Here is a 27,926-nt window from a genome sequence, read left to right as displayed (position 1 = left end):
CTGCCTGAAAGTCTTTATTGAAAATCTGGGAGAAAATAAAATGTTAGTAGTGCATTACTTTAATTTTTATACTTTTTGTATCTTACAAACTTTCTGCAGTAAGTACACATGACTTATATGAACAGAGAAAAGCAATCATTATCTTAAAAATAACTATCCAGTAACTGCTACAATCTCCTGAGTCCAGACAATCTAGAGCAGAAGGGTAGAGTGAGGAAAATACACACAGTATAAAAAACATGTAACAAAATCAAAACCTGAAACAAAGATCAATATCCAATAAATGATTCCGAATAAACGGAGAGTAGATAAGAGCATGGGCTTTCATCTCAGACAAATCTGGATTTCAGTCCCAACACTGCCATTTACCAGTTAGCCAATACTGAGCTAGTTACTCTAAAGAGTTCGGTTTTCTCACTTGTACAAATAGGATTTTACTTTCCATCTCACTGAGTTGTGATGAGAATCATATGCAACAGCATATGAAGAGGCTAGCAAAAGGTAAGTACTTAACAAGCGTTCCAACATTCTCATGATGACATGAATAACCCCGTACATACAATATAGGAACTTGACAAATACACAGTACAGTTAATAGCTGAGGGCAGAGACATGGTTGGGAAGAGAGAGAATGCAACATGGGCAGAGTGAGGGGGGATTCCCACAATTTTCTAAGACAGAAAAGTGGGGGAATCAGTACTTACTGGAAAGAACAGGCCTGACTGGATAGAAAAAGATTCTTCTATGCCTTTGTCAAATTTCACAAACATAAGCCTATACTGTGGGATGTTCACACTATGTCCCTTTAGTGCCAGTTAGGGTACTTCAGGCTGCAAGTAACCAAATACAACTAAAATTGTCTTAGACAATAAGGGCATAATTATCTCATATAAGAAGCTCAGGATTAAGGAAATTTCAACAATTTCACAATGGCAACAAAAACTATGTTTCTTCTACCTTTCCACCATTCCTGTGTTCTGAGTTCCAATATGGCTGCTAACATCCATATGTCTTCCCCGCACATCTCTTTAAAACCTACAAAAAGATTTCCCAAAAGCACCTTGGAAAATTTCCTGTCCCATCTCCATTGGCCAGAACCACCTCCCACGGGACTGCCTCTTGTGAAGCACACAAAGGGCAGATACCAAATGGTTCCATTAGGGAGACCCAGAAGATGGACGATCCAGGATAGAGACATGAAGGGCAGAAGAGGGCCCGGGGATGTGTGTCCCTGAGCTGGACCACAGGGAAGGAGTTTTGGTCAGGGGAAGAAAAGCCTCATTTCCTGTCAGTCACTGGTGGAATGACTAAAGATGCTAATGGACTCAACCAAAAAAATGGCCGGAGGCGTGAGACAGAAGAACAAGCAAAGGTGTGCAGGTGCACTCCGTCCACAGCGCTGTAGAAGGAGACATTCCCAGTCCCACGATCCAGGTAAACCCCCACTCGGTGGAGAGCTGGCTCTTGCTGGGTGGGAGTTCCAGGGAAGCCTGTCAAGGGCCAATAGCCAGCAGCACTCCAATAAATTGCCCAGATGCCCACATCTGGGGACATTGTTGAACGATCAGTAATTCCCATGACATCCTCCCGACACACCCCAACGGCAACCTCCAGACTATCTCTTCTCTCAACTTCCCAGTAATGTTTCCCTGAGGTGAAAACGTTTTTTCCCAGAACACAGGGTAAGTGCTGAAATCTCTCTACATAAGCGGTCTTCTGAGGATTTCTCCATCCAGCGAAGTAGTTCCATGCTGTAGAAAACACTGGCCAAGAACTGGCTGATGCTGTATTTTTCACGTATCTCCCTTCCTGGGAGAAGACGAGTTTAGGATGAGCTGTGTCTTCAGCTAGGTTTACAGCCACTGTGGGGAAAATGAGAGCTGAGATAAGTAAGTTTACAGCCACTGTGGGGAAAATGAGAGCTGAGATAAGTAGCGCAGCAGCTTATCATCAACCCTTCCCCAGAAATGTCCATCTCTTCCAGTATCAGTTTCATCTTGCTCCTCCCAACAAGCACTCATGACTCCTCACTGCTGCCCAACTGATCCTCAGCCAGGCCTAGCAGGCCACAGCATGGCCTTTAGCAACCTGAAGTCCTCATTTCCCTTCTGCTCTAAAAGACTAAGCCCTAGGCCGGGCGCAGTGACTCATGTTTGTAATCCCAGCACTTTGGGAGGCTGAGGCGGGGAGATTCCTTGAGGTCACGAGTTTGAGATCAGCCTGGCCAATGTGGCGAAACCCTGTCTCTATTGAAAATATCAAAAAAAAAAAACTGGCCCGGTGTGATGGTGGGCACCTGTAATCCCAGCTACTCGGGAGGCTGAGGCAGGAGACTCACTTGAACCCAGGAGGCGGAGGTTGCAGTGAGCTGAGATCATGCCACTGTACTCCAGCCTGGGTGACAGAACAAGATTCTATCTAAAAAAAAAGAAAAAAACTAACCTCTAGAAACTGGGGATCTAATTATTTCATGATCCAAGTTTTCACAATCAGCCTAAAATTTGGAGAGATATTAACAAATTCTCACATGCTGAATCAAAACTAGAACCAAAGCTGCTGACTAGCTGGTTCTTTGGCTAGATACACACAGGTGTCACATAGGACAGAAAATCGAGGTCTCTTCAGGGGTTCCAGTTGTTTATGGGACATCTCTACAAATCTCCCCAATCATTCAAAACTGAGCTAATTATCTTACTTACTCCCCCTTCTATAATCTCGGGACTAATCCACTTCACATGCAGCTATCTTGCCTTCTACGTTCTCTAAGGTGTCAGAGTCACCTCCACCTGAACACCATGCTGTGAAATCTTTATTTGCGACTCCTTTTCCTCTAACCCTCAACAGCTAGTCAGTCACCAAGTCCTATCAATTCTACCTTTGAAATTTGTCACTCAGGTTCTTTTCCTCCCCTCCACTCCCATTGCCACTGCTTTTACTCCAATCTCCAGCATCACTCAATGTGTTAACAACGTCCTCCCTGGCCTCCCTGCCTCCAAATTCCCTTCCCTCCGACTCTCCATGTCTCTTGAGTTTGAGGACTTTTCTTAAAAATCAGGAATGTATGCTAGAGTTTGACAAATGCTTTTCCTGCTTCAACTGAGACAATCACATGGTTTTCCTTTTTTTTTTTTTTTTTTTACTTTAATGATATAAATTACATCGATTTTCAAATACTAAACCAACTACGCTTTTCTGGGATAAATCTCATATATTGTGATTATTATACATTATCCTTTTTGTATACCAAAGGATATATAAATTCGTTGTGATTAATACATATTATCCTTTTAATATATTGTTGGATTCAATTTGCTAAAGTTTTCTTAGAATTTAGGTATCTATGTTCATGAGAAACATTGATCTATAATTCTTTTCTCTTGTAACGTCTTTGTCGGATTTAGGCATCACGGTAATACAGGCCTCACAGAAAGAATTGGGAAATATTCCCTCTTCGTCAGTTTTCAGTAAGAGTTCTTGAAGAACTGGCATTTATTTCTTAAATATTTGGTGAAATGTTTCACCAAGAAAGCCATCTGGGGGCCAGGCGCGGTGGCTCACGCCTATAATTCCAACGCTTTGGGAGGCCAAGGCAGCAGATTATGAGGTCAGGAGTTCAAGACCAGCCTGACCAACATGGTGAAGTCCCATCTCTACTAAAAAAAAAAAAAAATACAAAAATTAGCCAGGCATGATAGCATGCACCTGTAGTCCCAGCTACTCAGGAGGCTGAGGCAACAGAATCGCTTGAACCTGGGAGGTGGAGGTTGCAGTAAGCTAAGACTGCACCACTGCACCACTGCACCCCAGCCTGGGTGACAGAGCAAGACTGTCAAAAACAAAGAAAAAAGAAAGAAAGAAGGCGAGAGAGAGAAAGAAAAGGAAAAACGAACGCCATTTGGAAGGTTTCTAACAGCAATTTCTTTCATAGAAATAAGATTACTCCAGTTATCTCTATCTTCATGAGTCAGTTTTTGTAATTTGTCTTTTAAGGACTTCGTCCATTTCATCTGCGTTGTCAAGTTTATTGGCAAAAGTTGCTCCTGATATTCTATTATCTTTTTAATATCTGTAGAATCTGTAACGATGTCACATTTTTCTTTTCTGACATAAATGTGTTTTCTTTTTTTCTGATCACTTTGATTAAAGGTGTATCAATTTTACTGAAATTCTCAAAGGACCAGCTTTTGGTTTCATTGGTTTCTGTTGGCTTTCTGTATTTTACTGCAATGACTTCTGCTCTGATTTTTTATTATTTCCATTCTTCTGTTTACTTTGGGCTTTACTTGTTCCTCTTTCTCTAGTGTTTAAGGTGGAAGCTGAGGTCACTGATTTGAGAAGTTTCTTCTTTCCAATATAGCACTATACACTTTTTTTAAGTATTGCTTTAGCTGCATCCCACAAATTCTGGTATGTGGTCTTTTCCTTTTCATTCCATTCAAACGACTTCCTAATTTGCCTTTTGATTTCTTCTTTAATTCAAGGGTTACTAAAAAGTCTATTATTTAGATTCTTGACATTTGGGGGGGGGGGGTTCCAAGGATATTTTGATACCGATTTCTATCAATTCCATTGTGATCAGAGAACATACTCTGTATGAATTGAATCCTTTGAATTTGACACTTGCTTTACAGCCAGTTTAGTCTATCTTGGAAAATGTTTCACGTACACTGAAAAAAATATGTAGTACATATCTGTTGGGTAGACTGTTCTATAAATAATGGGATCAAGTTGATTGATAATGTTATTCAAGTCTACTATATCCCTGTTGATTTACTGCCTACTCTAAAAATTAAAGAAGTTATTGAAAACTTCAAAAGTAATTGTGAATTTGTCTATTTCCCCTTGCAACTCTATTAGTTTTTGCTTAATACAGTTGAAGCACTGTTAAGTGCATAAATGTTTAGAACTTACATCCTCTTGACAAACTGACCCCTTTATCATTAGGATATAACATTCTTTATCTCTGGTAATATCCTTTGCTCAGAAATCTTTGACACTAATATACCCACTCCAGATCTATTAACATATCTTTTTCCATTCTTTTGCTTTAAACATATATAGTTCTTCATATTTAATGTGTTTCTTTTCCAGTATACAGTTGGGTCTTGCTTTTTTTTTTTTTTAGCCAATCCAACTTCTGCCTTTTGATTAGAGCATTCAGACCATTTATAGTTAATGTGATTATCAGTATAAGACTTGTATCTATTATTTTGCTGTTTTCTATTTGCCCTATATGCTCTTTTCTTCTTTTTCTGCCTTATTTTTTATTAACCATTTTTTATAATTTCACTTTATTTCCTTTATTGATTAGCTACAATTCTCTTATTTTAGTGGTTTAAAAATCATATGGCAGATGCGCCTGACAGCAATAACTCAAGCATACCCTGACAATGACCCTATGGTCTAAGTAGAATGTGTGTTCAGACTTCCAAGCTAAGGAAAGTGGGAGTGGCCAACCCAGAGATCTGCTCCTTATCTAGGAAGGACATCTGAACATCTGAACCTCTGGCCCATTCTTGGAATGCAGGCTGTACAGAGGATCAAGGCCCTTTGTTCCGGGTTAAATGGAGGTTGTTAGGAGGAGGCTGCTAAGTGAAAATGCTATATAATCTGCATGCTTTTTACAAACAGTAGTAATTGGTTTTCATGTCCAGCCCACTGCTCCTGGACCACCCAGCATATAAGTCCTCAATAAACCCTGTGTCTCATTCACTGGCTCCAGGTTTCTTCCACTTCTCAGACACAGTGCCATCCCTACTGAAATCAATAGGGGTCTAGCACAATTAGCCCAGCAGGAGGTCGGAGAAAATTCCACTTGAGTGCCAAGACAATGGGATTAGCGGAGGAGAAATCCACAAGGGAAATCCTGGGCTGGCTGTCTACATGTATGGGGGGCCTGATAGCCACTATCCTTGATGGGTGGGGCCCACCAGGTGAGTATGGAGATATCCCCGAAATGCCAAAAGATCTGGAAGAACTGCTGCAGGGGGTAGATCCAACTAAGGGAAAGTCAAATGCCCAAGCTGTGGCAGCTGCAGTTGGCTGACCGCTCCTGACTGCTTAGAACAGCCCCCAAGGCTGACCTTGCGGCACAGGCAAGGGTTCACCAGTTACAAGATGAGCCGCAACTAGAGAGATACTAGCTCAGGCTGAAGTGTTGGAGAACTTATTGTCCCACCTGTGGGAACAGGATGACAAAATGGAGACACTGGTTTGTTGCGTAACCTGTTTGAAGGGTCACTGACTGCCACATGGAGTTAGAACTATCATGACTAAATTGTCCTGGGACCCTAAGTCCTGGGACCCCGTGGAGAGATCTAGTGGCGAGGAGGATGAGGACTGGGATGAGTCCATTGAGGTTCTCATCCTCTCAGCATGTCTGATGGTCACCACCAAGATAAAAGAAGACCAACCACACCCACAGCGGGTAGCCCTAGAAGACTTGCCTGCACCTGAAAGAAGGCAGAACACCACAATGCAGGATTATACTGCTCTGAAATTGGTGAAGCTGGGAAATAAGTTCAGACAGAGTGGGAGAGAGTCAATCCACCCTCCCTGGGATTTTACACTCTCCCAGTTAGTGGAAATGGATTTTGAATGTTCCCGACGCAGATAATGGTAAATGTTTGAGGTGATGAATATGCTAATTACCTGATTCGATCATTACGCATTGTATACAAGTACTGAAACATCACACAGTACCTCATAAATATGTACAATTATTATATGGCAACTAAAAACAAAAAGAAGAAAAGATTTCTCAGGTCGGTTCTTGCACTCTATGGGGGAAGGGCCGAGAATAGAATACACAGGTCACACCTATTTTACATCCTACTCCCCAACCCCCTGTACTTCTAAAATAACGAATCCCAGTCTTCCTTGTGCAAGGGGACAATCATCCTCTCATAGAACATTATAATGCCCCCCACTGTCTTACTCTGGCCGCTTGCAAAGCATCACAGAGGTCCCAATTCACTTGGTATTATAAACCAGGCGCCAGGCCATTGCCAGGGGTGGTGCTCTCAGAATGACACAACTTCCTGTGTCTTACTAAATGGCTTCCCCTTTCTTGTACCCACTAAACATCTCACCTGTTGCCCATAGATAGGGTGCAGCAAACCGCTTCACCAGCTGGGTGCACACGGTGACCTCTTTCCAGAACACAACAGACTATTGGGTCTGCAGAGAGCTGCCCCTCTCCTCCACAATGGACCTGCCATGGCACATCCACGCTGCTAACTTGAGCACTTGGAGTCATGTCTATAGTCGGCATGATGAGCCTCACCCACTTCCCTTCAGCACCACCACCACATTATGCAGTGAGTTTCCCACCATCGATGAGACAAGATGACATATTTCCCACCTAGTATGGGAGAAGGTTAATGCTACCCCAGCTGTGGGGTATGCTGAACACGATGGACAAGGGTGAGTAACAAGAGTGCAGACACAGGTAGTACGTCACGCACCCTTACGTACTGAAAGGCATGATAATAACATGTCACAAGCTAAACCCATAATATGGATGGCTATCCCCATAGCAATGCAACCAGTCCCTTCAAATAGCCAATAACATGTGGCTAGGGTGGCACAGTGACTGTCTCCATGTGGGGGCCCATGCTCTCCCCTTGGGGATGGCTATGGGTAGATGGCAACCACGGCTGGCCTTACTTACCCTATAACTGGGCTGGTAGGTGCACCTGGGGTCGTCCTCACCTGCTGGACACATTGTGTCCCATTGAGACACCAGTCCTACGAACTGGGAGAGTGTAAAAGCCAGGCGCTTCCAGAAGTGTGCATTCTGGTGGTTCTACCCCTTGGTCATTTTTGCCCCCAAGTGGCAACAACAGGCACAGAGCTGCAAGTTGGAGACCTCACTAAACATATGGCTGCAGCCTTCAAGGATACCTGCGCCATGCCATTACTCTTCTCACTGGGCAACTGTGTAAAATCGCATGGTCCTGGATACCTTAACTGCTGCCCCGGGTGGAAGTTGCACGTTAATTAAAATCAAATGTTGTGTATATATCCCTATTACTTTCACATTATAACCGGGGCTATGTGAACCCTAGAAACCCATATTTCAGCTATAGAATCTCTATCTTATCAACTTCCAAGTGCTTGGAAAAGCTTTCTGTAGAGGATGATTGGACTATGCTTGTCATTGTCTTTTGTTGCTGTAGTTTCTAATGCTGCTGCAGCATCTGGCAGCAATGCTCCTGCACGTACCTTGCCCCAGGGAAGTTGCAGAGAATGACGTGGTAAGAATGTGGGGGCCATTCGAGGGTATGCTGGACTGCAGTGTATGGCAGACACACCTGACAGCAGTAACTCCAGCATCCCCTGAGAATAATCCCACGGTCTAAGAAGACTGTGTGTTCAGAGTTCTGAGGTAAGGAATCCAGGAGTGGCCAATCCAGAAATGCACTCCTTATCTATAAAGGCCATGTGAACTCCTAGTCCATTCCTTGGAAGCAGAGGCTATACAGGGAATCGAGGCCCTTTCTTTTTGGTAAAATGGAGGGTCCCAGGTGGAGACTGCTAAATGAAAATGCTATGTATCACCTGCATGCTTTTTACAAATAGTAGTGGTTTGTTTTCCTGTCCAGCCAGCCATTCCTAGACTGCCCTGCATGTAGGTCTTCAATAAACCCCATGTCTCATTCACTATTCCAGATCTCCTTCGGCCTTTTAGACATGGTGCCATCCTTAATGAAGTCAGTAGGGGACTGGCACCAGTATACACCTTTTTATTAGTCTCCCTTCAAGTGATATTACACCACTTCACATATAAGAACTGTATCATAGTACACTTTCATCTCTCCTCTCCCAATCTTCACACCACTGTCATGCATTTTACTTTTAAATATGTTATAAACTCCAAAATACATCATTTTTTGTCTATTGAAATACTCAATTATTATTAATCAGGGTTCTCCAAAGGAACAAAACCAAAAGGATATATATGTGTGTGTCTGTGTGTGGTGGGTGGGTGTGTGTGTGCACACGTGCATGTGTGCACCTATGAGTTTTCTGGGTTTTGAGATGGGGTCTCGCTGTCGCCCAGGAGTGCAGTGGTGCAATCACAGCTCACTGCGGCCTCAACCTCCTGGGCTTAAGCCATCCTCCTGCTGTGGCCTCCCAAGTAACTGGGACTACAGGCACACACTCAGCTAATTATTTTATTTTTTGTAGAGACACGGTCTATGTTGCCCAGGCTGGCCTCGAACTCCTGGCCTCAAGCAATCCTCCTAACTCAGCCTCCCAAAGCACTGGGATTACAGATGTGAGCCACCACACCCAGCCAGTGCATGAGATTTAATACAAGGAACCGGCTTATGTGATCATTGCTACCGACAAGTCCAAATCTGCTGTGTGAGTTGGCAGGCTCAAGACCCAGATAGAGCCAGTGTTCCAGTTTGAAGGCCATTAGGCAGGAAGAGCCAATGCTGCAGGTGAAGTCCAAGGCAGTATGCTGTAGAACTCCATCTTGCTCAGGGAAAGGTCAGTCTTTTTTTCTATTCAAGCCTTCAACTGATTAGATGAGGCTCACCCACATTATGAAGGGCCATCTACACAGGCCTACTGACTTAAATGCTAATCTTATCCAAAATCACCCTCACAAAAACACCCAAAATAATTTTTGACCAATATCTGGGCACTCTGTGGCCCAGTCAAGTTGACATATAAACTTACCATTGCAATTCCTTTTTAAAGGAATAAATAATGACAATAACATATATTTATTCATGTCATTACCATTTCTGGTGCTCTTTCATTCCTTTGTGTAGAGAGATTTCCATCTGGCATTTTCCTTCTGTCTGAAGGACTTCCTTTAACATTTCTTGAAGTGTCAGTCTGCTGTAAACTCTTTCTTTTAAGCTTTAGTTTATCTCAAAACTTATTTATTGCACCTTTGTTTCTGAAGGATATTTTTTGCCAGTTCTAGAACTCTAGGTTAACAGTTTTTTCTTTCAGGACTTTAAAGAGTTTGCTCACTTGCATTGTTTCCAATGAGAAGTGTAATGTCAACTTTGCCTTTGTTCCACTGCAAGTAACTGTCCTTTCTCCTGGTCGCATTTAAGATTTTCTTTTTACCACTGGTTTCAAGCAAGTTATGATGAGCCTTGGCGTATTTTTCTTCATATTTCTCATACTTAGGGTTTGTTGAGCATCTTGGATCTGTGGACTTAGTTTTTATTATATTCAGAAAATCTTTGGTCATTATTTTTTAAAGTATTTTTCCTATTCCATCCCCATCCCCACTCCTCTCTTTCAGGGACTCCAATCACCATAGATAATAAGGCTGCATAAAGTTGTCCCACAGGTCACTGATGCTCTTTGTGTTTTTGTAAATTCTTTTATTCCGTGTATGTTTCATTTTTTGTAGTTTCCATTGCTGTCTTCAAGTTCACCAATTTCTTCTTTTGTAATATTTAATCAACTATTAATCCCATCCAGTGCATTCTTCACCTTAATCACCACATTTTTCATCTTTAAAACTTTGATCTGGTCTCTATATACCTCTTTACAGAATACACTCATAATAAATGTTTTAATGTCCTTCCATGCTTATTCTAACATCTGTGTCAATTCTAGGTCAGTTTCAGTTGATTATTTTCCTCTATTATGGGTCACTGCTTTCCTCTCTTTTTGCATGCATGATAATATTTGACTGTTGGCCAGGCTGGTCTCCAACTCCTGACCTCAAATGATCCACCTGCCTTGACCTCCCAAAGTGCTGGGATTACAGGCATGCACCACCATGCCCGGCCTACAACATGGTTCTTAATCAAACATGTGCACGAGAATCGCCAGCACAGCTTCAAGAGCATGTACATGCACGCCTTGGTGTGTCCCTGGAGATCCAATGGGTTTATTTTCAGTCTGTCTTACACTCTTCTCAACCTCAACCTCTATCTTTCCTCAAAATACACCTTGCTCTTTAGCCTCATTGGATACCCACCCCTCCATTTTCTCCACACCTTAGCTCATGCTGCTGCCTCTGCTTGAAACAGTCATCCCTGTTTTCCACCTGCCAAACTCCTACTAATCCCTCAAATCTCAAAACTGTCACCTCTGCTGTGAAAACTTTCCCATCTCACCCTCAACACAGCCCTTCCTCTGGACTTCTATAACATTTTACTCCTCCTGCCAGCAAACACTGGCTCCTACTATATTACAGTGAGTGCCGTGTGTGTGTGTCTCCAATGTGCTTATGAACTCATGAAGAAGTGAACAGGTCTCTTTCTTTTTGTATCCCTAGCACCTCATAACGGTGTGTTAAATAAATGTTTCTTGAATGAAGTGTACACCCACTTATTAACCACCTTTCCTGACACTCTATTAGCTGCATGTTGTTTCCTCTTTCCTCTTCAGACTTCTCTCTTTATTCTCTTACTTGAAAGATTCCTAAGGAGCCCCAAGTCCTCCTAGAAATTCTGCTCACCTTGGAACTGCTTTAGCATTTCCTTCATCAATGGTATCTGGCACACTGTCTTCACCTTTACAGCTTCAAGAGAATAATTCATATCCTGGATCTCACTCCTAAGAAGGTAGAGAAGACTGCTCTTAGGGGACAACTAGGGTAGCCAGGACCCCCACTCCCAGTCAAACGTTCTTAGCCCAAAGTTCAGATGGCTTTTGTTCCCATTCCTCCTCGCAGAAGCAATCGGGAGAATTTTTCCTCAGATCCCCTCTTAGGGTGTGTCCAGACTGACCTATGGAGCCTAGGCCTTGTTTCCCTTCTGCTCAGCCTGTATCTTTACCATGCCACCCAGGTCCCCATAAGAGAACAGGAGCACATACCTGGTCAACACTTCTTTTGGATTCTGTGAAAAGAAGGAAGACATAAGCAAGTTACGAACCTTCTCCTGGAGACCTAGGACACAACTGTGTGAGCAGGTATTTTCTGACAGTTGCTTTTGCTCACGTCACATATGATCTCCTGCTGCCAAAGCCAACGGATTGACAGAATCTGGTCCTTTCTTTCACGTGGCCCCTCTGCACTATTCGACAATGCTGCCCGTGCCCCTACTCTTTCTCCTTTGGCACCATAACATGAACTGGCTCCTGGCTTCCCGCCGGCCTCCCCAACTAGTCTCAATCACAGAGCCTGCTCCTTTGCCTGCCTTTTGGTAGGTCCTCAGCAGCTCCAGCTTTGAGCTTCCGCTCTTCTCCTTCCCGTTGTTTTACAAGATGGCTTTTAAATTATAATCGCAAGGGATATTTTATCATGTCCAAATCCAAAGAATGTTTTCTACAGGTGAATTTTACTAAACTTTATGGAACTGAAAATACCCTAAGTTGTAGCAGAAAAGAGAAAAACAGAAATTTTCCCAACTGATTTTTCAGAGACTATTATAATCTTGTTCCTTAAGCCATGAAATGAAATAGTAGAAAAAAATATATATAGACCCATTTTACTTAAAGACATAGATGCAAAAATTCTAAGTAACATATCAGGTAACCAATGGCAACATGTACTTAAAAAATAGAGCTCCTCCAAAAACTTGTAACTCAGCCTAATCAAGAGAAAAACAGACAAATTCCAACAGGGAGGCATCCTACAAAATACCTGACCAGCACTCCTCAAAACTGTCAAGATCATCAAAAACCAGAAAAGTCTCAGCAAATGTCACAACCAAGAGGCACCTAAGGAGAGACAATGGCAACCAAATGTCATCTGGTATCCTAGGCGCGGTTCTGGAAAATGAACACTAGGTAAAAACTGAGGAAATGGAAATAACCTATGAACTCTAGTTAGGAAACAGTATCACTGGTTCATTAATTGTAACAAATGAACCGTATTAACGCTAGATGTTGACGATAGGGGAAACTGGGGGAAGGGGTATGTGGGAACTCTGTCCCATCTTCTTAACTTTTTTGTAAACCTAAATTGTTCATTTAAAAAAAAGAAAAAGGTTAATTACCACAGGAAAAGTGCTCAATCTCACTAGTTATCAGGAAAATAGCTTTATCTAGATGGGTGCAGTGGCTCACGCCTGTAATCCCAGCACTTTGGGAGGCTGAGGTGGGGGTATCACTTGAGGTCAGGAGTTCAAGACCAGTCTGGCCAACAAGATGAAACCCCATCTCTACTAAAAATACAAAAATTAGATAGGCGTGATGGCGGGTGTCTGTAATCCCAGCTACTCGGGAGGCTGAAGCACAAGAAATGCTTGAACCTGGGGGACGGAAGTTGCAGTAAGCCAAGATGGTACCACTGCACTCCAGCCTGGGTTACAGAGCAAGCAAGACCCTGTCTAAAAAAATTTTAAAAAAAAAAGAAAAAAGAAAGAAAATAGCTTTATATATATATACACACACACACACACACACACACACACACATATATCCATATACCTTTAGGAAGAGGAAAGGGGTGCCGACTGAGGGCAGAAGATGACATTTTGCACCTTTCAGGATGGCTAAAATTAAAGAACTGACAAATCTAAGTATTGGTGAGGATACAGAGCAACTGGAACTCTAACTTTACACAGTGGTAACAATAGTGTAAACCGGAACAATCACTTTCTACCAGTTTGAAAATGGTTTGGAATCATCTACTAAAGCGGAACACACATATATGTCCTATGACCAGGAATTGTTCTTACAGGTATACAACTAATAGAAATGTATACAAATGTGCACCCAAAAAGATATGTTCTCACATATCCCTGTGTTTTAATAACAACAGAAACATAAATCATCCAAATTTTCCTCAAAAGAAAAATGAATAATATGCTTTGGTATATTAATAAAATGGAATACGACAGTACTACACAGCAGGCACTACTGACATTTTGGGCTGGATAAGTCTTTGCTGGGAGTTGAAGGCAGGCATGTCCTGTGCATTACAGAATGTTTGGCAGCATCCTACACACAAGAGATGCTGGTAGTAACCACTCTTGAGTAGTGACAACCAAAAATGTCTCTATATAATATCAGATTTTGCCCTCGGAGGGAACAAAATCACCCTGATTCAAAACACTGGTGTATAGCAATGAAAACAAATACCTACTGCATGGATTCATCTCACAAACGTAATGTGAGCAAAAGAAGCCAGTACAAAATAGAGCATCCTGAAACATACTCACTCAAAAATAAGCACAAGTGCCAGCCGTGGTGGCTCACACGTGCAATCCCAGCACTTTGCGAAGCCAAGGCAGGCAGATCCCTCGAGGTCAGGAGTTCGAGACCAGTCTGGCCAACGTGGCAAAACCCCGTCTCTACCAAAAATACAAAAATTAGCCAGGTGTGGTGGCACACGCCTGCAAATCCCAGCAGAATCACTTGAACCCGGGAGGCAGAGGTTGCAGTGAGCCGAAATCGCTCCACTGCACTCCAGCCTTGGCAACATAGCAACACTCCATCTCAAAAAAAAAAAAAAAAAAAAAAAAAAAGGTAAAAAAAAAACAAGAGTCTGAGAAGTCCAGAGGGAGGCTACCCTTTGAGGAGAAGGGAAGAAGTACCGACTGGTGACATGAGGAAGCTTCTAGAATGCTATGTATGTTCTATTTTTTTCACTTGGATAGTAGTTACATGAGTGGTCACTTTGTGATAATCTGTCAAGCTTATGATTTATACATTTTTCTCCACGGGTGTCATCCTTTTTTTTTTTTTTTTTTTTTAAATAGAGGCAAGGTCTTGCTAAGCTGCCCAGGCTAGTGCAAACTCCTGAGCTCAGGATATCCTCCCACCTCAGCTTCCCAAAATGCTGGGATTACAGGTGTGTGCCACTGCACCTGGCCTTAAAATGTGTTTTAATGTTTATTTTATTATGACAATAAATAGGACAACTTGTCAAAATCTGTGGAATACAGAGCAATACTTAAAGGTAAGAGTATAACTTAAATAAATTTACCAGCAAACAAAAGGGTAAATATAAATGAGCCAAGCATTCCAACTCAAGAAGTTGAGAAAACAGCTAGAGAAGAAACCCAAGGACCAATTTAAAAAAAACAGCTGGGGGCAGTGGATCACACCTGTAATCCTCCAACACTTTGGGAGATCTAAGCGGAAAAATTACTTGAGCCCAGCAGCTTGAGGGTGCAGTGAGCTATGAGCACACCACTGCACTCCAGTCTGAGCAACAAAGCAAGACCCTGTCTCAAAACCTAAATAAAATAAATAAAAATAAACAATAAAGAGCAGATATTAATGGTTTCACTGCAGCATTATTTGTAGTGGTGATGGTGTTGGAGGCAACCCAGGTAGTCATCACTGGAGAAAGAAACAGGTAAAATGTGGAAGATGTACATTAGAAGTGGGTCATGGGGTAAAAGTGAAGGAAATCAATTTTTAAAATGGATGGATGGATAGATAGATAAGTACAGTAAGTTCTCTCAGGCTCTGAGATTCTATGTTCCAGTTTCATCTGTTTGTTTTGTTTTGTTTTTTTGGTATGGAGTCTCGCTCTGTGGCCCAAGCTGGAGTGCAGAGGCACAATATCAGCTCACTGCAATCTCTGTCTCCCGGGTTCAAGCGATTCTCCTACCTCAGCCTCCCAAGTAGCTAAGATTACAGGCATGTGCCACCGCCCCCAGCTAATTTTCAGTAGAGAGGGTTTCGCCATGTTGGCCAGTCTGGTCTCAAACTCCTGACCTCAGGTGATCCGCCCACTTCAACCTCCCAAAGTGTTGGGATTACGGGCGTGAGCCACTGCATCCAGCCCCAGTTTCATCTTTTTTAATCGTTTCCCTAACTCTGCATTTCTGTTTCTGATACAACTTTTTGTAAGCATTCTGCTGGTTCACACGTATCTTAGAGGTTTCAGATTCTAAGTAGACGTTAAGCCTGTATTTTAAATGTGTTATTTCAGAGATTCTTTTATGACACACATTCGGATATGTACTAGGAACTTCATTGCTTAAGCATGTTGTAAAACTTTTACATAATTCTTGGAAGTCATTACACTTAATATTAAATGTTAGGTTATATCTATCACATAAAACCTAGCTAGCAATTTCTTATTGATAATAACTAGAGGGTGGGTCCAGGTTTCTGAATTCCTTAAGAGTAGAAGAGAATGTTGTCTCTTCCTTATGAAAAAAAAAAATAGTAATGGTAGACAGAAAATGTTCTTGAGAACACCTTTTAGAGATCCTTTCATCTTCATTCACATGAAATGGAGGAGAGAGAGGTTCTGAGGCATCCAAGACTCAGCATGAATTATTTCAGCAAAAAGAAAAAACAAAGTCACAAATGTAGGACCTTAGCCAAAAACTAAAAGAAGCTATAAGGACACTTCAGAACTACAGAGGATATAAAGGTAAAGATCAACTCAAAGGAGGGGCTTTTGATAACAAACTGGCCTAAAGACCCAGACTTAAGTGCTGAGTTAGAATTACAATCTTTTAAAGGTTGCTAGACATTGGAAATTATTTAAATGAAAGTACCACTCAAAATATAGGGATAAGAACAAAGTTTTATCAAGCTGTGATTGTAATGATTAAAAACAAGCGAGAAACATAAGCGTCTCTTCACTATTGACACGATTATGTACTTGGGAGTTTTATGCTTGCTTTGTTTTATCGTTTAAATAAAGAATTATAAATGTACACATAAGATGAATGAAAAAGTCTTACATGTGCTAAGTCTCAGATCCTAGATGAACTGTGAGACCATGTGAATCAACTTATCTCATATGACCTGAGCTCAGCCTACCTAAGTTTCACATTAATTTCCTTTGAATGGTGAATCTTTGGCTTTTTGGTTGTGTGACATTACAGAACTAGCAAGAGATAAGACATGTCTATGAAACCCACTCACCAGGAAGGATATTCAGCTCTAAAGACAAGAGGGAGTTCAGTTAGTGAAGACGAGATCATCCCCGCCCGTAACTGTCTCACCTGAAGCAGCTCCAGGGTGGGGGCCTGGCTCTTCTCCCCCACCTCTAAGATGAGCTTCTTCAATGAAGCGATCATTTGATTGAGTTTTAACGTGTTCTCATTCAGCTTCTTCTTTGACTCTTCTTCTTCTTTGTTTAGTCTCTGAAGAAACAGGTCCTCTTCTTCAACCAGGAAGTTGTGCAGCTTTGAAAACTCTGTGCTGATTCTCATTCGCTGACTCTTTATCTTATCCTAAGGCCACATGAGATTTGTTCACTCTTTTTTCCTGCCTGACCTCAGCTACTAAATTCCTTACACAATTCCCCAGTAATCCACAGTCAATCCTAAGCAACCCCTCTTGAAAAGCTCCTGTCCACTCCCCTAAAATTTCCATTACTCCTTTATTTATACTTACTTGATAGCTCTGTACTAGTCATTATAGTATTCACTCATTCTTCCTAACATTTCAGTCTCTACTACTGACAAGTTTTAAACTAAAACAAACTTGCACATCTACTACTTAGTTTAGCCCTCAGAACACTCATTGAGTTTTGTTAAATCTTTAGGAGTATGAGTGTGTGTGTGTGCACATGCGTACCTCCCAACTACAACTGGCCTCCCCGAAAGCAAAGTCCATTCATCTGCTTCCTTCCACAATGCCATGGGCCCAAACCAACTCCAACCTAGGGAGTATATTTAGGAAAAAGTAGGAAGGAGAGGGGTGCTACCTTAAAGTAGAGAGATGGGGATGAAGTGTGTGGAACTCATATCACCAAAAGCCACTAGCAGCAGGGACAGCTACTTCCTCTCCTATCCCTGAATCTATAAGGGGCCTGACAACTGAACTGACACCCAGAAAGTTCTTCTTTCAGTCACTATATAGAGGAAACAGAGTTTCTGAGGCATCCAAGACCCTATGTGAACTGCATAACCCCATGACTAAAAGGACCTCAGGAGCAAGAAATGTCCCAGACCAAAAGGACCTCAGGAGCAAGAAATATCCAACCACTTCTGCTATTACCTTCCACTGTGTAGCGTTCTTCACTTCTACATCCTGTAAATGCATGACTTTCTTCATTTTGGACACGAGGTTACGCTGAGATTTAAGAAGTTTCTCCTGCCAGCAGAAACACACACGGGTAAGAAAACATCTCTTCAACCATCATCTTCTTCTTTTTTCTTTTTTTTTTTTTTTTTTGAGACAAAATCTCACTTTGTCACCCAGGTTGGACTGCAGTGGCCTGATCACGGCTTACTGTAGCCTCAGCCTCCTGAGCTCAAGTGATCCACCCACCTCAGCCTCCCAAATAGCTGGGACTACAGGCATGCTCCATCAGGTCCAACTAATTTTTTTATGTTTCGTAGAGACAAAGTCTCCCTATGTCGCCCAGGTTGGTCTCGAACTCCTGGGCTCAACAGATCCTCCCACCTCAGCCTCCCAAAGTGCTGGGATTACAGGCATGAGTCACCATGCCTGGCAACTTCATTTTTTAAGAGCTAAAAGTCACCTAATCAAAACAGAGAATGAGATTGAGAAAATACTGAAGATGGTCACACAGGCCTATGATAAGAATTATTCTGGTCTGAAATCATCACAACACTATATTGAGTTTTCCTGGTAAGTTGGCAAAAATAAAAACTGTTAGATTAGCAAATGTCTACTACTGGCAGGGAGAAGGCCTCTGGCACCACAGGAGATCAAAAAGGTGCCATTTTTTGATAGACAACTGGCAGGATTTAACAAAATTTTAAATGTGTAAAATGCTACTTCTAATAATCTATGCAACACAACACTAGCAAAAAAAACCAATATGTAAAGAAATGGTCACTATAGCATTATTCATTATCCACTAATTAGGAATTATTAAATAAATTATGCTATATTGATACTTTGCATCAATTTCAGGTAGCTGTCTATATATTGACATGAAATACACAATAAGTTGAAAGCAAGCCGTAAGACAATATGTATCATATAATTCTGTTTTGAAAAGAATAAATGTGTGTATGCGCATATGTGTTTATCTATGTGTGCGTATTTGTATGTGAAGGCAAGGGAAATCTGGAAGGATTTATACCCAAGTATTAACATTGGTGATTTCCAAGGAAAAAGAATCGCTTACAAATTTGGAGGTGGGGTACTAGAAATTTCATACATTTTTGCTTTAATTTCTACAAGTGGCATATGCCATTTTTGTAATTCAAAAACCCAAGTAAGTTATTAAAAACTAAAGCAAGTCAATCAACATTGACAAATTGGGCTGAGGGGCAGCACCCAATAATAGCAGAATGCCAGCTGCGAGTGCAGAGATGGAAGCAGAAAGGTTAGAGAAACACACAAGAGAAAAACCCACAGGAACTGATGACCAAATGGCTGCAGGAGGAAAAGGTCCAGATTTAGCCCCTCGGTTCTGGTTTAAGTAACTGGATGGACTGTAGGTTATTTATCAAATTAGAAAATATAGGAAGATGAGCAGTGTGTAAATGGGAGGAAGGAAAATAAATTTCACCTAAATAAATCGAGTCTGAGATGCCTATAGGACATCCAAGTGGGTATGTTAGCAATTAGAGTTGGGAAGGAGATGTATGCTGCAGAAGCAGATTTCGGGATTAAAGCCCAGGTGGCAGCTAGAGCCTCGAGTGAGTGTAAAATCAGCCAGTAAGATTCTATAGAGTAAGAGGATCAAGGCAACAACTGCATTTAAGCCGTATGCAGAGAATAAAATCCTGCAAAGAAGCTAAGGTGAGCAGTTGGTGAAAAACCAAGAGAGAATGGTTTCTCCTATGCCGAAGGAAGAGATCATTTAAACTACAAAACTAGGGAATAGTGTCAAATGCTGGAGGGTGGCCTGGGACAACTTTCTGTAAGTCTGAATATATGTTAAAATAAAATTTTAAAAATGTAAATAAAACTAAAAGAAAAAACAAGAAATAACGAGAACTAAAAAATAATCTGTACAACTTTTTAAATTGTTCCCTAGAAAACTAACTCTTACTCATAGGTATAACTTTTCATCCAATCATTTACAAGGGACAATGATTAAAATCAAGTTAAATAACTGACAAGGCTGATAACATCAAAGTTGGCAAGGATATGGAGCAACTGGAACTCTTACACAACATCAGTAGGCAAATGAAATGCTACCACCATTTTGGAAAAAGGTTTGGCGTAAAACTAAACGTACATTAATCCTAGGATACAGCAATTCTACTCCTAGATCCAGGAAAAAGGAAAACATGTACCCATAAATAGACCTGTACAAGAATATTCACTGCAAATATTCATTGCAGCTTTATTCACAATAGCTAGAAGCTGGAAACAGCCCAGGTATTCACTGATAGGAAGGTGGATAAATAATAGCAAAAACCGCAATTGCATTTGCACCAACCTATACAAAATGGATGAATCTCAAAATCAATATGCTGAGCAAAAGGATCCTACACAAGAATACAGACAATGGAATTCCATTTATATGAAGTTCCGGAACAGGCAAAACCTAATTTGTGTTTGAAAAAAAAATCAGAATGGTGGTTGCCCTGGTAGGGGAAGGGGGAAGAGAATAACTGGGAAAGGGCATGAAGGAATTCTCTGGATGGTAATATCCTTTATCTTGAGAAGGGCATTTGTCAAAACTCAGCAAATGTACAACTAAGATTTGTGTTTTTCACTGTATTAAATTTTACCTCAAAAAATACCATAGACCAGGCGCAATGACTCACCCCAGCATTTTGGGAGGCCAAGGCAGGTGGATCGCTTGAGGCCAAGAGTTCGAGATCAGCCTGGCCAACATGGTAAAATCCTGTCTTTACTAAAATACAAAAGAAATAGCCAGGTGTGGTGGCACAAGTCTGTAATCCAGCTACTTGGGAGGCTGAGGCATGAGAATAGCTTGAACCCAGAGGCAAAGGCTGCAGTGAGCCGAGATCATACCACTGCACTCCAGCCTACATAACAGAATGAGACTCCACATATTAAAAAAAATAAATAAACAAATGTTAAATCTGATTAATGATATACCTGCTAAAGTATTTTGTTTGCAATTGAATTTTAAAGGCATCAAAACAAGATAAGATAAGAATTGATGTATTCAGAGATACAGAAAAATGGACAGCGGTGTGATAAAACAGTCAAATGTTAATGGTAGAATATAGATGTGGGTACACTGGTGTTATTACAAAATTCTTCCAACTTTGATGTATGCTTGAAATTTTCATGGTAAAATGAAATAGGAAAACATAAAATTAAATTATAAAAGGGATTTATACAGTTCTGCTAAATGGCACAATACCATCTGTGCTATTTTGTTTCTACCATGATGTTTCTTAACATTATATAAACCATTTACTATCTCTAGTGGTTAGCTTTAATAGGCACATAACCCTGCTACTCTCTCATATAATTTCACTTCTTTATTCAATTAAAACTGCCACTTTGTGGTCACTGTCAAATTTGATGTTATGAGGTTTGTAATGATATATATATTAGCTCCTTCAAATAGGACCAAGCTTTTTTGAAAGTTTTCACTTTTGCTTGATAATGAAAAAATAATAATCTACTAAATAGAGATTTTCTATGTCTTAAAAAGACTTAACAAGTCATTATGCATGAATTCTCTCATATGAGAGAGTTAACTTGACAACCTTGGGGGAAATTACAAAACACCTTCCCTGCAACAACAGAAACTGCCAGGAGGTGGCAGGAGTGCAACACCAAGCATTTCAATCTGGGTTAGAAATACCAGAAATTTTAAAAATCACTTTCTCAGCCAGGCGTGGTGACTCACGCCTGGAATCCCAGCACTTTGGGAGGCCAAGGTGGGCAGATCACGAGGTCAGGAGTTCCACAGTAGCCTGACCAACATGGTGAAACCCCATCTCTATTAAAAATACAAAAAAAAATTAGCCGGGCATGGTGGCACACGCCTGTAATCCCAGCTACTCAGGAAGCTGAGGCAGGAAAATCGCTTGAATCCAGGAGGTGGAGGTTGCAATGAGCCGAGATCGCGCCACTGCACTCCAGTCTGGGCAACAGAGTGAGACTCTATCTCAGAAAAATAAATAAATAAATAAATAAATAAATAAATAAATAAATAAATATAATATTTTTTTAAAAACCATTTTCTCTTCATTTAGCACCAGAAAATTGTACCTATATGAAAACACAAGTATAATAAAAGAGCATACTTTTATAGAATGAAGACATTTACTGACTTGTGATCATGTAGCTCAGACAACATTAAACTTCCAAAGATCTTAGTTTCACTCTAGACCTTCAAACCAGCTGTACGTCTGTGAGCAAGTCAGCCTCACTTATTTCCTGGATCAAAGCTTCCTTACCTATGAAATGAAGACAACTGGACTAAATGTCTCTTAAATATCATCCCAGCTCCTGAGTTCTATGAATTTCAGTCACTGTAACTTTTGCAATCGATCCAAGCTGGTAGGTCTACCTCGGAAATACACCTCAACTCTACCTGCGTGCCAACCCCACTGCCACCACTAGCTTAAGTCACCATTGTCTTTTGTCTGAATTACAATAACCTCCCGACTGCTCTCCCTACTTACAGTCATGTCCTTCTCTCATACAATATCCACAAGGCAGCTGCAGTGACACCATTATAGCTCACTGCAGCCTCAAACTCCTGAGTGCAAGCGATCCTCTAGCCTCAGCCTCCCGAGTAGCTGGGACTAACAGATGTGCATCACCACATCCAGCTAATTTTTGTATTTTTTGTAGAGATGGGATCTCACAGTTGCCTAGGCTGGTCTTGAACTCCTGGACTCAAATGATCCTCCTGCCTCTGCCTCCCAAAGTGCTGGGATCACAGGCATGAGCCACCACACCTGGTCTTAGAATAACTTTTCTAAAAAATAATCAGATATTGTCACTCTCCTGCTCAAGATTCTTCACTGGCTTTCCTCTTCACCAAGAAAATTTGAACACTTCATTGTGGCCCAACATAAGCTGACCACTGCCTACATCTCGTGTCACATCTCATGCCACCTTTCCCCTTGCTCCTGGTCCTCCAGGTGCAAAGACCTTCTTCCTGTCCCATAAACATATCCAGCTCTCCCCAGCCTCAGGGCCTCTTCCCACGGTTCCTCAGACGGCAGACTCCGCATCCAGCAAGTTTCAGCTGCAATGTCACCTCCTGAGAGAAGACTGCTCACCTGATTGAAACCCTTTGGCATAGCACTTTCTTTTTGGTTTTTTTTTTTTTTTTTTTTTGAGATAGAGTCTTGCTTTGTTACCCAGGCTGAAGTGCAGTGACATGATCTCAGCTCACTGCAACCTCTGCCTCCCGGATTCAAGCAATTCTCCTGCCTCAGCCTCCCGACTAGCTGGGATTACAGGCAACCACCGCCGCACCTAGCTGATTTTTGTATTTTTAGTAAAGACAGGGCTTCACCATGTTTGCCAGGCTGGTCTCAAACTCCTGACCTCAAGTGATCCTTGTGCCTCAGCCTCCCAAAGTGCTGGGATTACAGGCGTGAGCCACCGCGCCTGGCCTGGGATGGCACTTTCTTTTTCTTTCCCAGCAGGCCATCACCATCTGTGATTATTTCATTTATTTGTCTGTCTGTCGTCTACCTCCCACCCTCAGCCCAACTGGACTGTGAGCTCCATGGAAAGCCTTTACCTGTCTTGTTCACCACTGGATTCCCAGCGCTGCCTCTGGTGCAGTGCCACAGCATCTGACACAAAACCAGTGCTCAAGAAACATCTTAAATTAATTAACAGAATGGAGGGATTAGCTCCTAGAGTCAGGCATGAAGGAAAAAAGAGCTGCGCTTAGAGGCCTTTTCCATGCAAACCATTTGCATCCAGAGATTTATGAAGCTATTTCTCCTTCTCTTTTTCTCCCCTCATCAAAACGGGTATAGGATGGGGATATTTTCCATGGATTTAGGAAACTTCCAGCTGTCCAACTTTTAAAACATAGTCCATCCATCTGAGTATATGCTGAGAATGGGATGCTTGGAAATAGGGCAGCTTTATCCAGGGGCAGTGTATGTTTTTCTAACTAACTTGGGGTGGGGATGGAATGAAAGGTGGTTGAATAGGGCAGTGACTAAGCAGAGGATGATAGAGAGATGGGTGGGTATTAGGGAATTCTGCCCAGTGACCTGGCTCCTGAACACCTACCCAGTCAATCTTGTGACATTCAGCTCATCCCAGTGTAACCCTTACCCATCCACTCCTGTCCTGTTGGGCCTTGTATTTAATCCTGAAATCCCATCTCTTCTAAGAAGACTTCTCAGATTAGTTGTGGCAGAGTGAAAAGTGTAAAGGATTAGGGGGTTAGAGGACCTCAGTTCAAGCGTAGCCATTTCCTAGCTCTGTGACCTTGGGGGCATGTAACCTCACATCTCTGTGGCATAGTTGCCTCATCTTCAAAAAGGGGATAACAGAATCCACCTAACAGGATGTCTATGAGGATTAAAGAATTACAATATGAAAAATGCTTAGAACTGTGGCTGGTACATAAGAAGTAATGAACAACTGATAGCTATTATTGCTGAAGATGGAAGATTTAAGGGCTGTGTTCCCCTTTCATACCCATACACTTATATTTCCCTCAGCCACCACCCACAAGTATATTTTCCCTTCCATTTATCTGATGGGTCCTCTCTATGTCTTTTGCTGGCTACTAACCAATGGTGTTTCCCAAGCTTCTCTTTGTGCCTTTTTTTTTACCCTCTATGTGGTCCCCCTAGGAGAATCTCATCTTCTTACTTCTTCCATGACTTCAAGAATAGGCTGAGGATTCTAAAATATTATCTCTAGCCTCCAAGGCACCCCACCTCCTGTCCCTCTTCCTTGGACTTCCTGTCACAGTTATTTTACACTCAGTACATTCCACAACGAGCATGGGATCTTCTGTCCTAAGACTATGCTTCCTCCTGTGTACCTGAACTCGGTTAACCTGACAGTCATCTACCTGCCATCTGAAGCAGAAACCTGGACTACCATCCAAGACTCCTCTCTCTCTCGCACCCACCAAGTCTAACTGATCACCAAGTCATTCGACTCTAGCTCATAATCACTCCATCCCTCCCTCTCCATCATCCCTGCCCCGAACTAATTCAGGTCCTTATTACCTCCTGCTTAAAATGGTACAACAGCAGCCTAATTAGTCTTCGTGGATGTCAAAGTTATCTGACTAAAACAAAAAAACTGATCATATCATTCCCTGCCTTAAAACCCTTTAATAACTCCCCATTGCCTGAAAGAGAAAGTTCAATCTTTTTACTATAGCAAACAAGATCCTTCGTGATAAGGCCCTGCCTTTTTCTTCAAGCTGGCGGCCCACCATCCTCCCTCCCATGCTCCATGCTCCAGAAGTACTGAGCAACCTCCAGTCCTCTCACACATCACATGCTATTCCACTCCACCACATTTGGAATATGGTGTTTCTTTGGCCTGAAATACCCTCTCTCCTACCTCTACTCATCCTTCAAGAGCTAACACATTCAACTCCTCAGTGGAGCCTTTCCTCACTCCTCAGTGATCACTCTGACCTCAGACCTTCTGTACACTTGGTAAATACTTCAGCAACTCTCACACACACTGAAATTAATGTTCTACACACTTAAGTTCTTTATAAGGCCCACGTCTTTCTCATCCATTTATGTCCAGATGCTAAAACAATGTTTGGCAAATAGTAAGCATCAATAAAGGTCACTGAGTAAAGGAATGAAGGTACACTTTCTAGTCCAGCTCTGCATGTTTCCTGTTCATAATCAGCTGGTACAACTGTACAGTATTTTACAGTTTCCAAACATTTTCACTATGTCATTAAATTCATGTGTTTGGCCAGGCAAGGTGGCTCACGCCTATAATCCCAGCACTTCGGGAGGCCAAGGTGGGTGGATCACCTGAGGTCAGGAGTTTGAGACCAGCCTGACCAACATAGTGAAACCCCATCTTTACTAAAAATACAAAATTAGCCGGGCATGGTGGCGGGTGCCTGTAATCCCAGCTACTCGGGAGGCTGAGGCAGGAGAATCACTTGAACCTGGGAGGCAGAGGTTGCAGTGAGTTGAGATCACACCACTGCACTCCAGCCTGGGTAACAAGAGCGAAACTCCGTCTCAAAAACAATAATAATAAAATAAATAAATAAATTCGTGTGTTCATGTACTTACTGCATATCAATTCTGCTGGAGACCACTGGAGTTACACCATCAGTAATGGGAGGGGGTGGGGCTACTCTGGAAAGGATGATCAGGGAAGGTCTTCGAGCTAAAAGCTAAAAGGATCTAAAGGATAGATGTGGGTAGAGAAAGAGAACAGACTTGAAACAAAAGCAAGAAAGCCAGTATGGCTGAAGCAGAGTAAGGTAAAGTGACTTATTTAACTGAAGCTTCTTAACCCATGAGATAGATAGGACAGATAATCCCCAAATTCAAATGTTACATGATTTTCCCAACTGATGAACGAAGCTAGTAATAAGCCAGGCTCATCATTACAAGCCAGGCTTTTCCCAAATCATCAGTTGTCTATGACATTCACAGATACAGACAGGCACAGTCCAATGCAGTATCCATTTAGCCATACAAGCACTTGAAATGTGGATATTCCAAACTGCTATGTGTTGAAAACGTAAAATACAGACCAATTTCAGGCCTATTATGAAAAAGGAGTATAAAATATCTCATTGAGGCCGGGCACAGTGGCTTACACCTATAATCTCAGCACTATGGGAGGCCAAGCCGGGCGGATCACTTGAGGTCAGGAGTTCGAGATCAGCCTGGCCAACATGGTGAAACCCCTCTCTACTAAAAAAACAAAAATTAACCGGGTGTGGTGGAGTGTGCCTCTAATCCCAGCTACTCGGGAGGCTGAGACAGGAGAATTGCTTGAAACCCGGAGGCAGATGCAGCAGTGAGCCAAGATCGCACCACTGTGCTCCAGCCTGGGCAACAAAGTTGAGACTCCAGTCTCAAAAAAAAAAAAAAAAAAAAAAACTCATTGATAATTTTCATCCCAACTTTGAATATTTGGGGTAATCAGATTAAATAAAATATATTATTAAAATTAATGTCACCTCGTTTCCTTATCTTACTAGAAAGATTTTAAATTACATATGTGGTTTCTATTGGACAGCAGCGGCATACACCCTCTCAGTATGTTTTTCTTTATTCGGAGCTCCCCAAGGGCCAGTTTCTTGAAAATTCTGCACAATGATTGCTGAGGGATTTGCACCTCCCCTCCTCTCATTCCAGTTTTAACCCCAGCTCTGAAATTTGTGTGTTGCTTAACTTCTCTGAGTTTCAGGGGCTTTTCATGCCATCCAATAGGAATGACGGCCACTTCGTGGCTCTTTCAGGAGAATTAAGTAAACTTTATTGGGCAATACTGGCAGCCCCGTCATCGTCACCGCGACAGCCAGCTCACCCGGTAGCTCTCGAAGGCCTCGTCGATGGGCGCCATGGCGTGGGTCTGGTGCTCCTGGGACTCCCTGCATACTAGGCACACGGGTCGCTGGTCGTCCTCGCAGAAGAGCCGCAGCGGCTCCCAGTGGCGGCTGCAAAGGCCTGGGGGCACGGGGCCCAGGCGCCGGCGCCGCGTCTTCTCCGTCAGCCTGGCCAGGGCCCAGTTGGGTCGCAGCGCAGCGGGCGCCGATGGGTGCCGGCATTCGGGGCAGGGGAACGGGCCTCCGCCCGGCGCCCAACTGCGGTGCAGGCAGCCGCGGCAAAAGTTGTGGCCGCACTCGATGGACACCGGGTCCTGGAAATACTCCAGGCAGATGGGGCACGTCAACTCCTCCTGGAGGTCCTCAGCTTCCATGCTGCTTCCCTGCCGCGGAGCCGCAGTCCGACGTGAGGCGAGGGAGAGGCCAGCAAGCTGCGAACGGCCGCGGGGAGACCAGACGACTCCCGAACCACCGCCACCGCCTCACGTAAGAGGGTACTGCGCAGTGTCTCTTCCGGGGTTCAGGACCCAAAAGCAACGCGCGCACATTGCCCGGCCTGAGCGCGCAAGACCGGAAGCTACTGGGTCTCCGCGCCGGAAGCGCGCGAGGGTTGGCCCAGGCCTAGGCGCGGGGCAGGACGGAACCGTTGAGCGGCTCCTCCAAACAGGTATAGAGA

At 42.5% G+C, this 27,926-nt stretch overlaps 1 protein-coding gene across 1 annotated transcript; it reads right to left on the bottom strand.

The window, feature by feature from the left end:
- Positions 1–27,823, bottom strand: TRIM4 (tripartite motif containing 4). The gene is given in 8 exon segments (XM_011985737.1): positions 1–1,862; positions 11,447–11,544; positions 11,806–11,828; positions 16,851–17,081; positions 17,851–17,946; positions 24,933–24,973; positions 24,976–24,994; positions 27,232–27,823. Coding segments are annotated over 8 exon segments (1,485 nt in total). The 5' UTR covers positions 27,625–27,823; the 3' UTR covers positions 1–1,278.
- Positions 27,824–27,926: the final 103 nt, after the last annotated feature.

The sequence above is a fragment of the Mandrillus leucophaeus genome, unplaced genomic scaffold (genome assembly GCF_000951045.1).
Source record: "Mandrillus leucophaeus isolate KB7577 unplaced genomic scaffold, Mleu.le_1.0 Scaffold29, whole genome shotgun sequence".
Taxonomy (NCBI): Eukaryota; Metazoa; Chordata; class Mammalia; order Primates; family Cercopithecidae; genus Mandrillus; species Mandrillus leucophaeus.
This window is presented reverse-complemented; position numbering and strand designations above follow the sequence as displayed.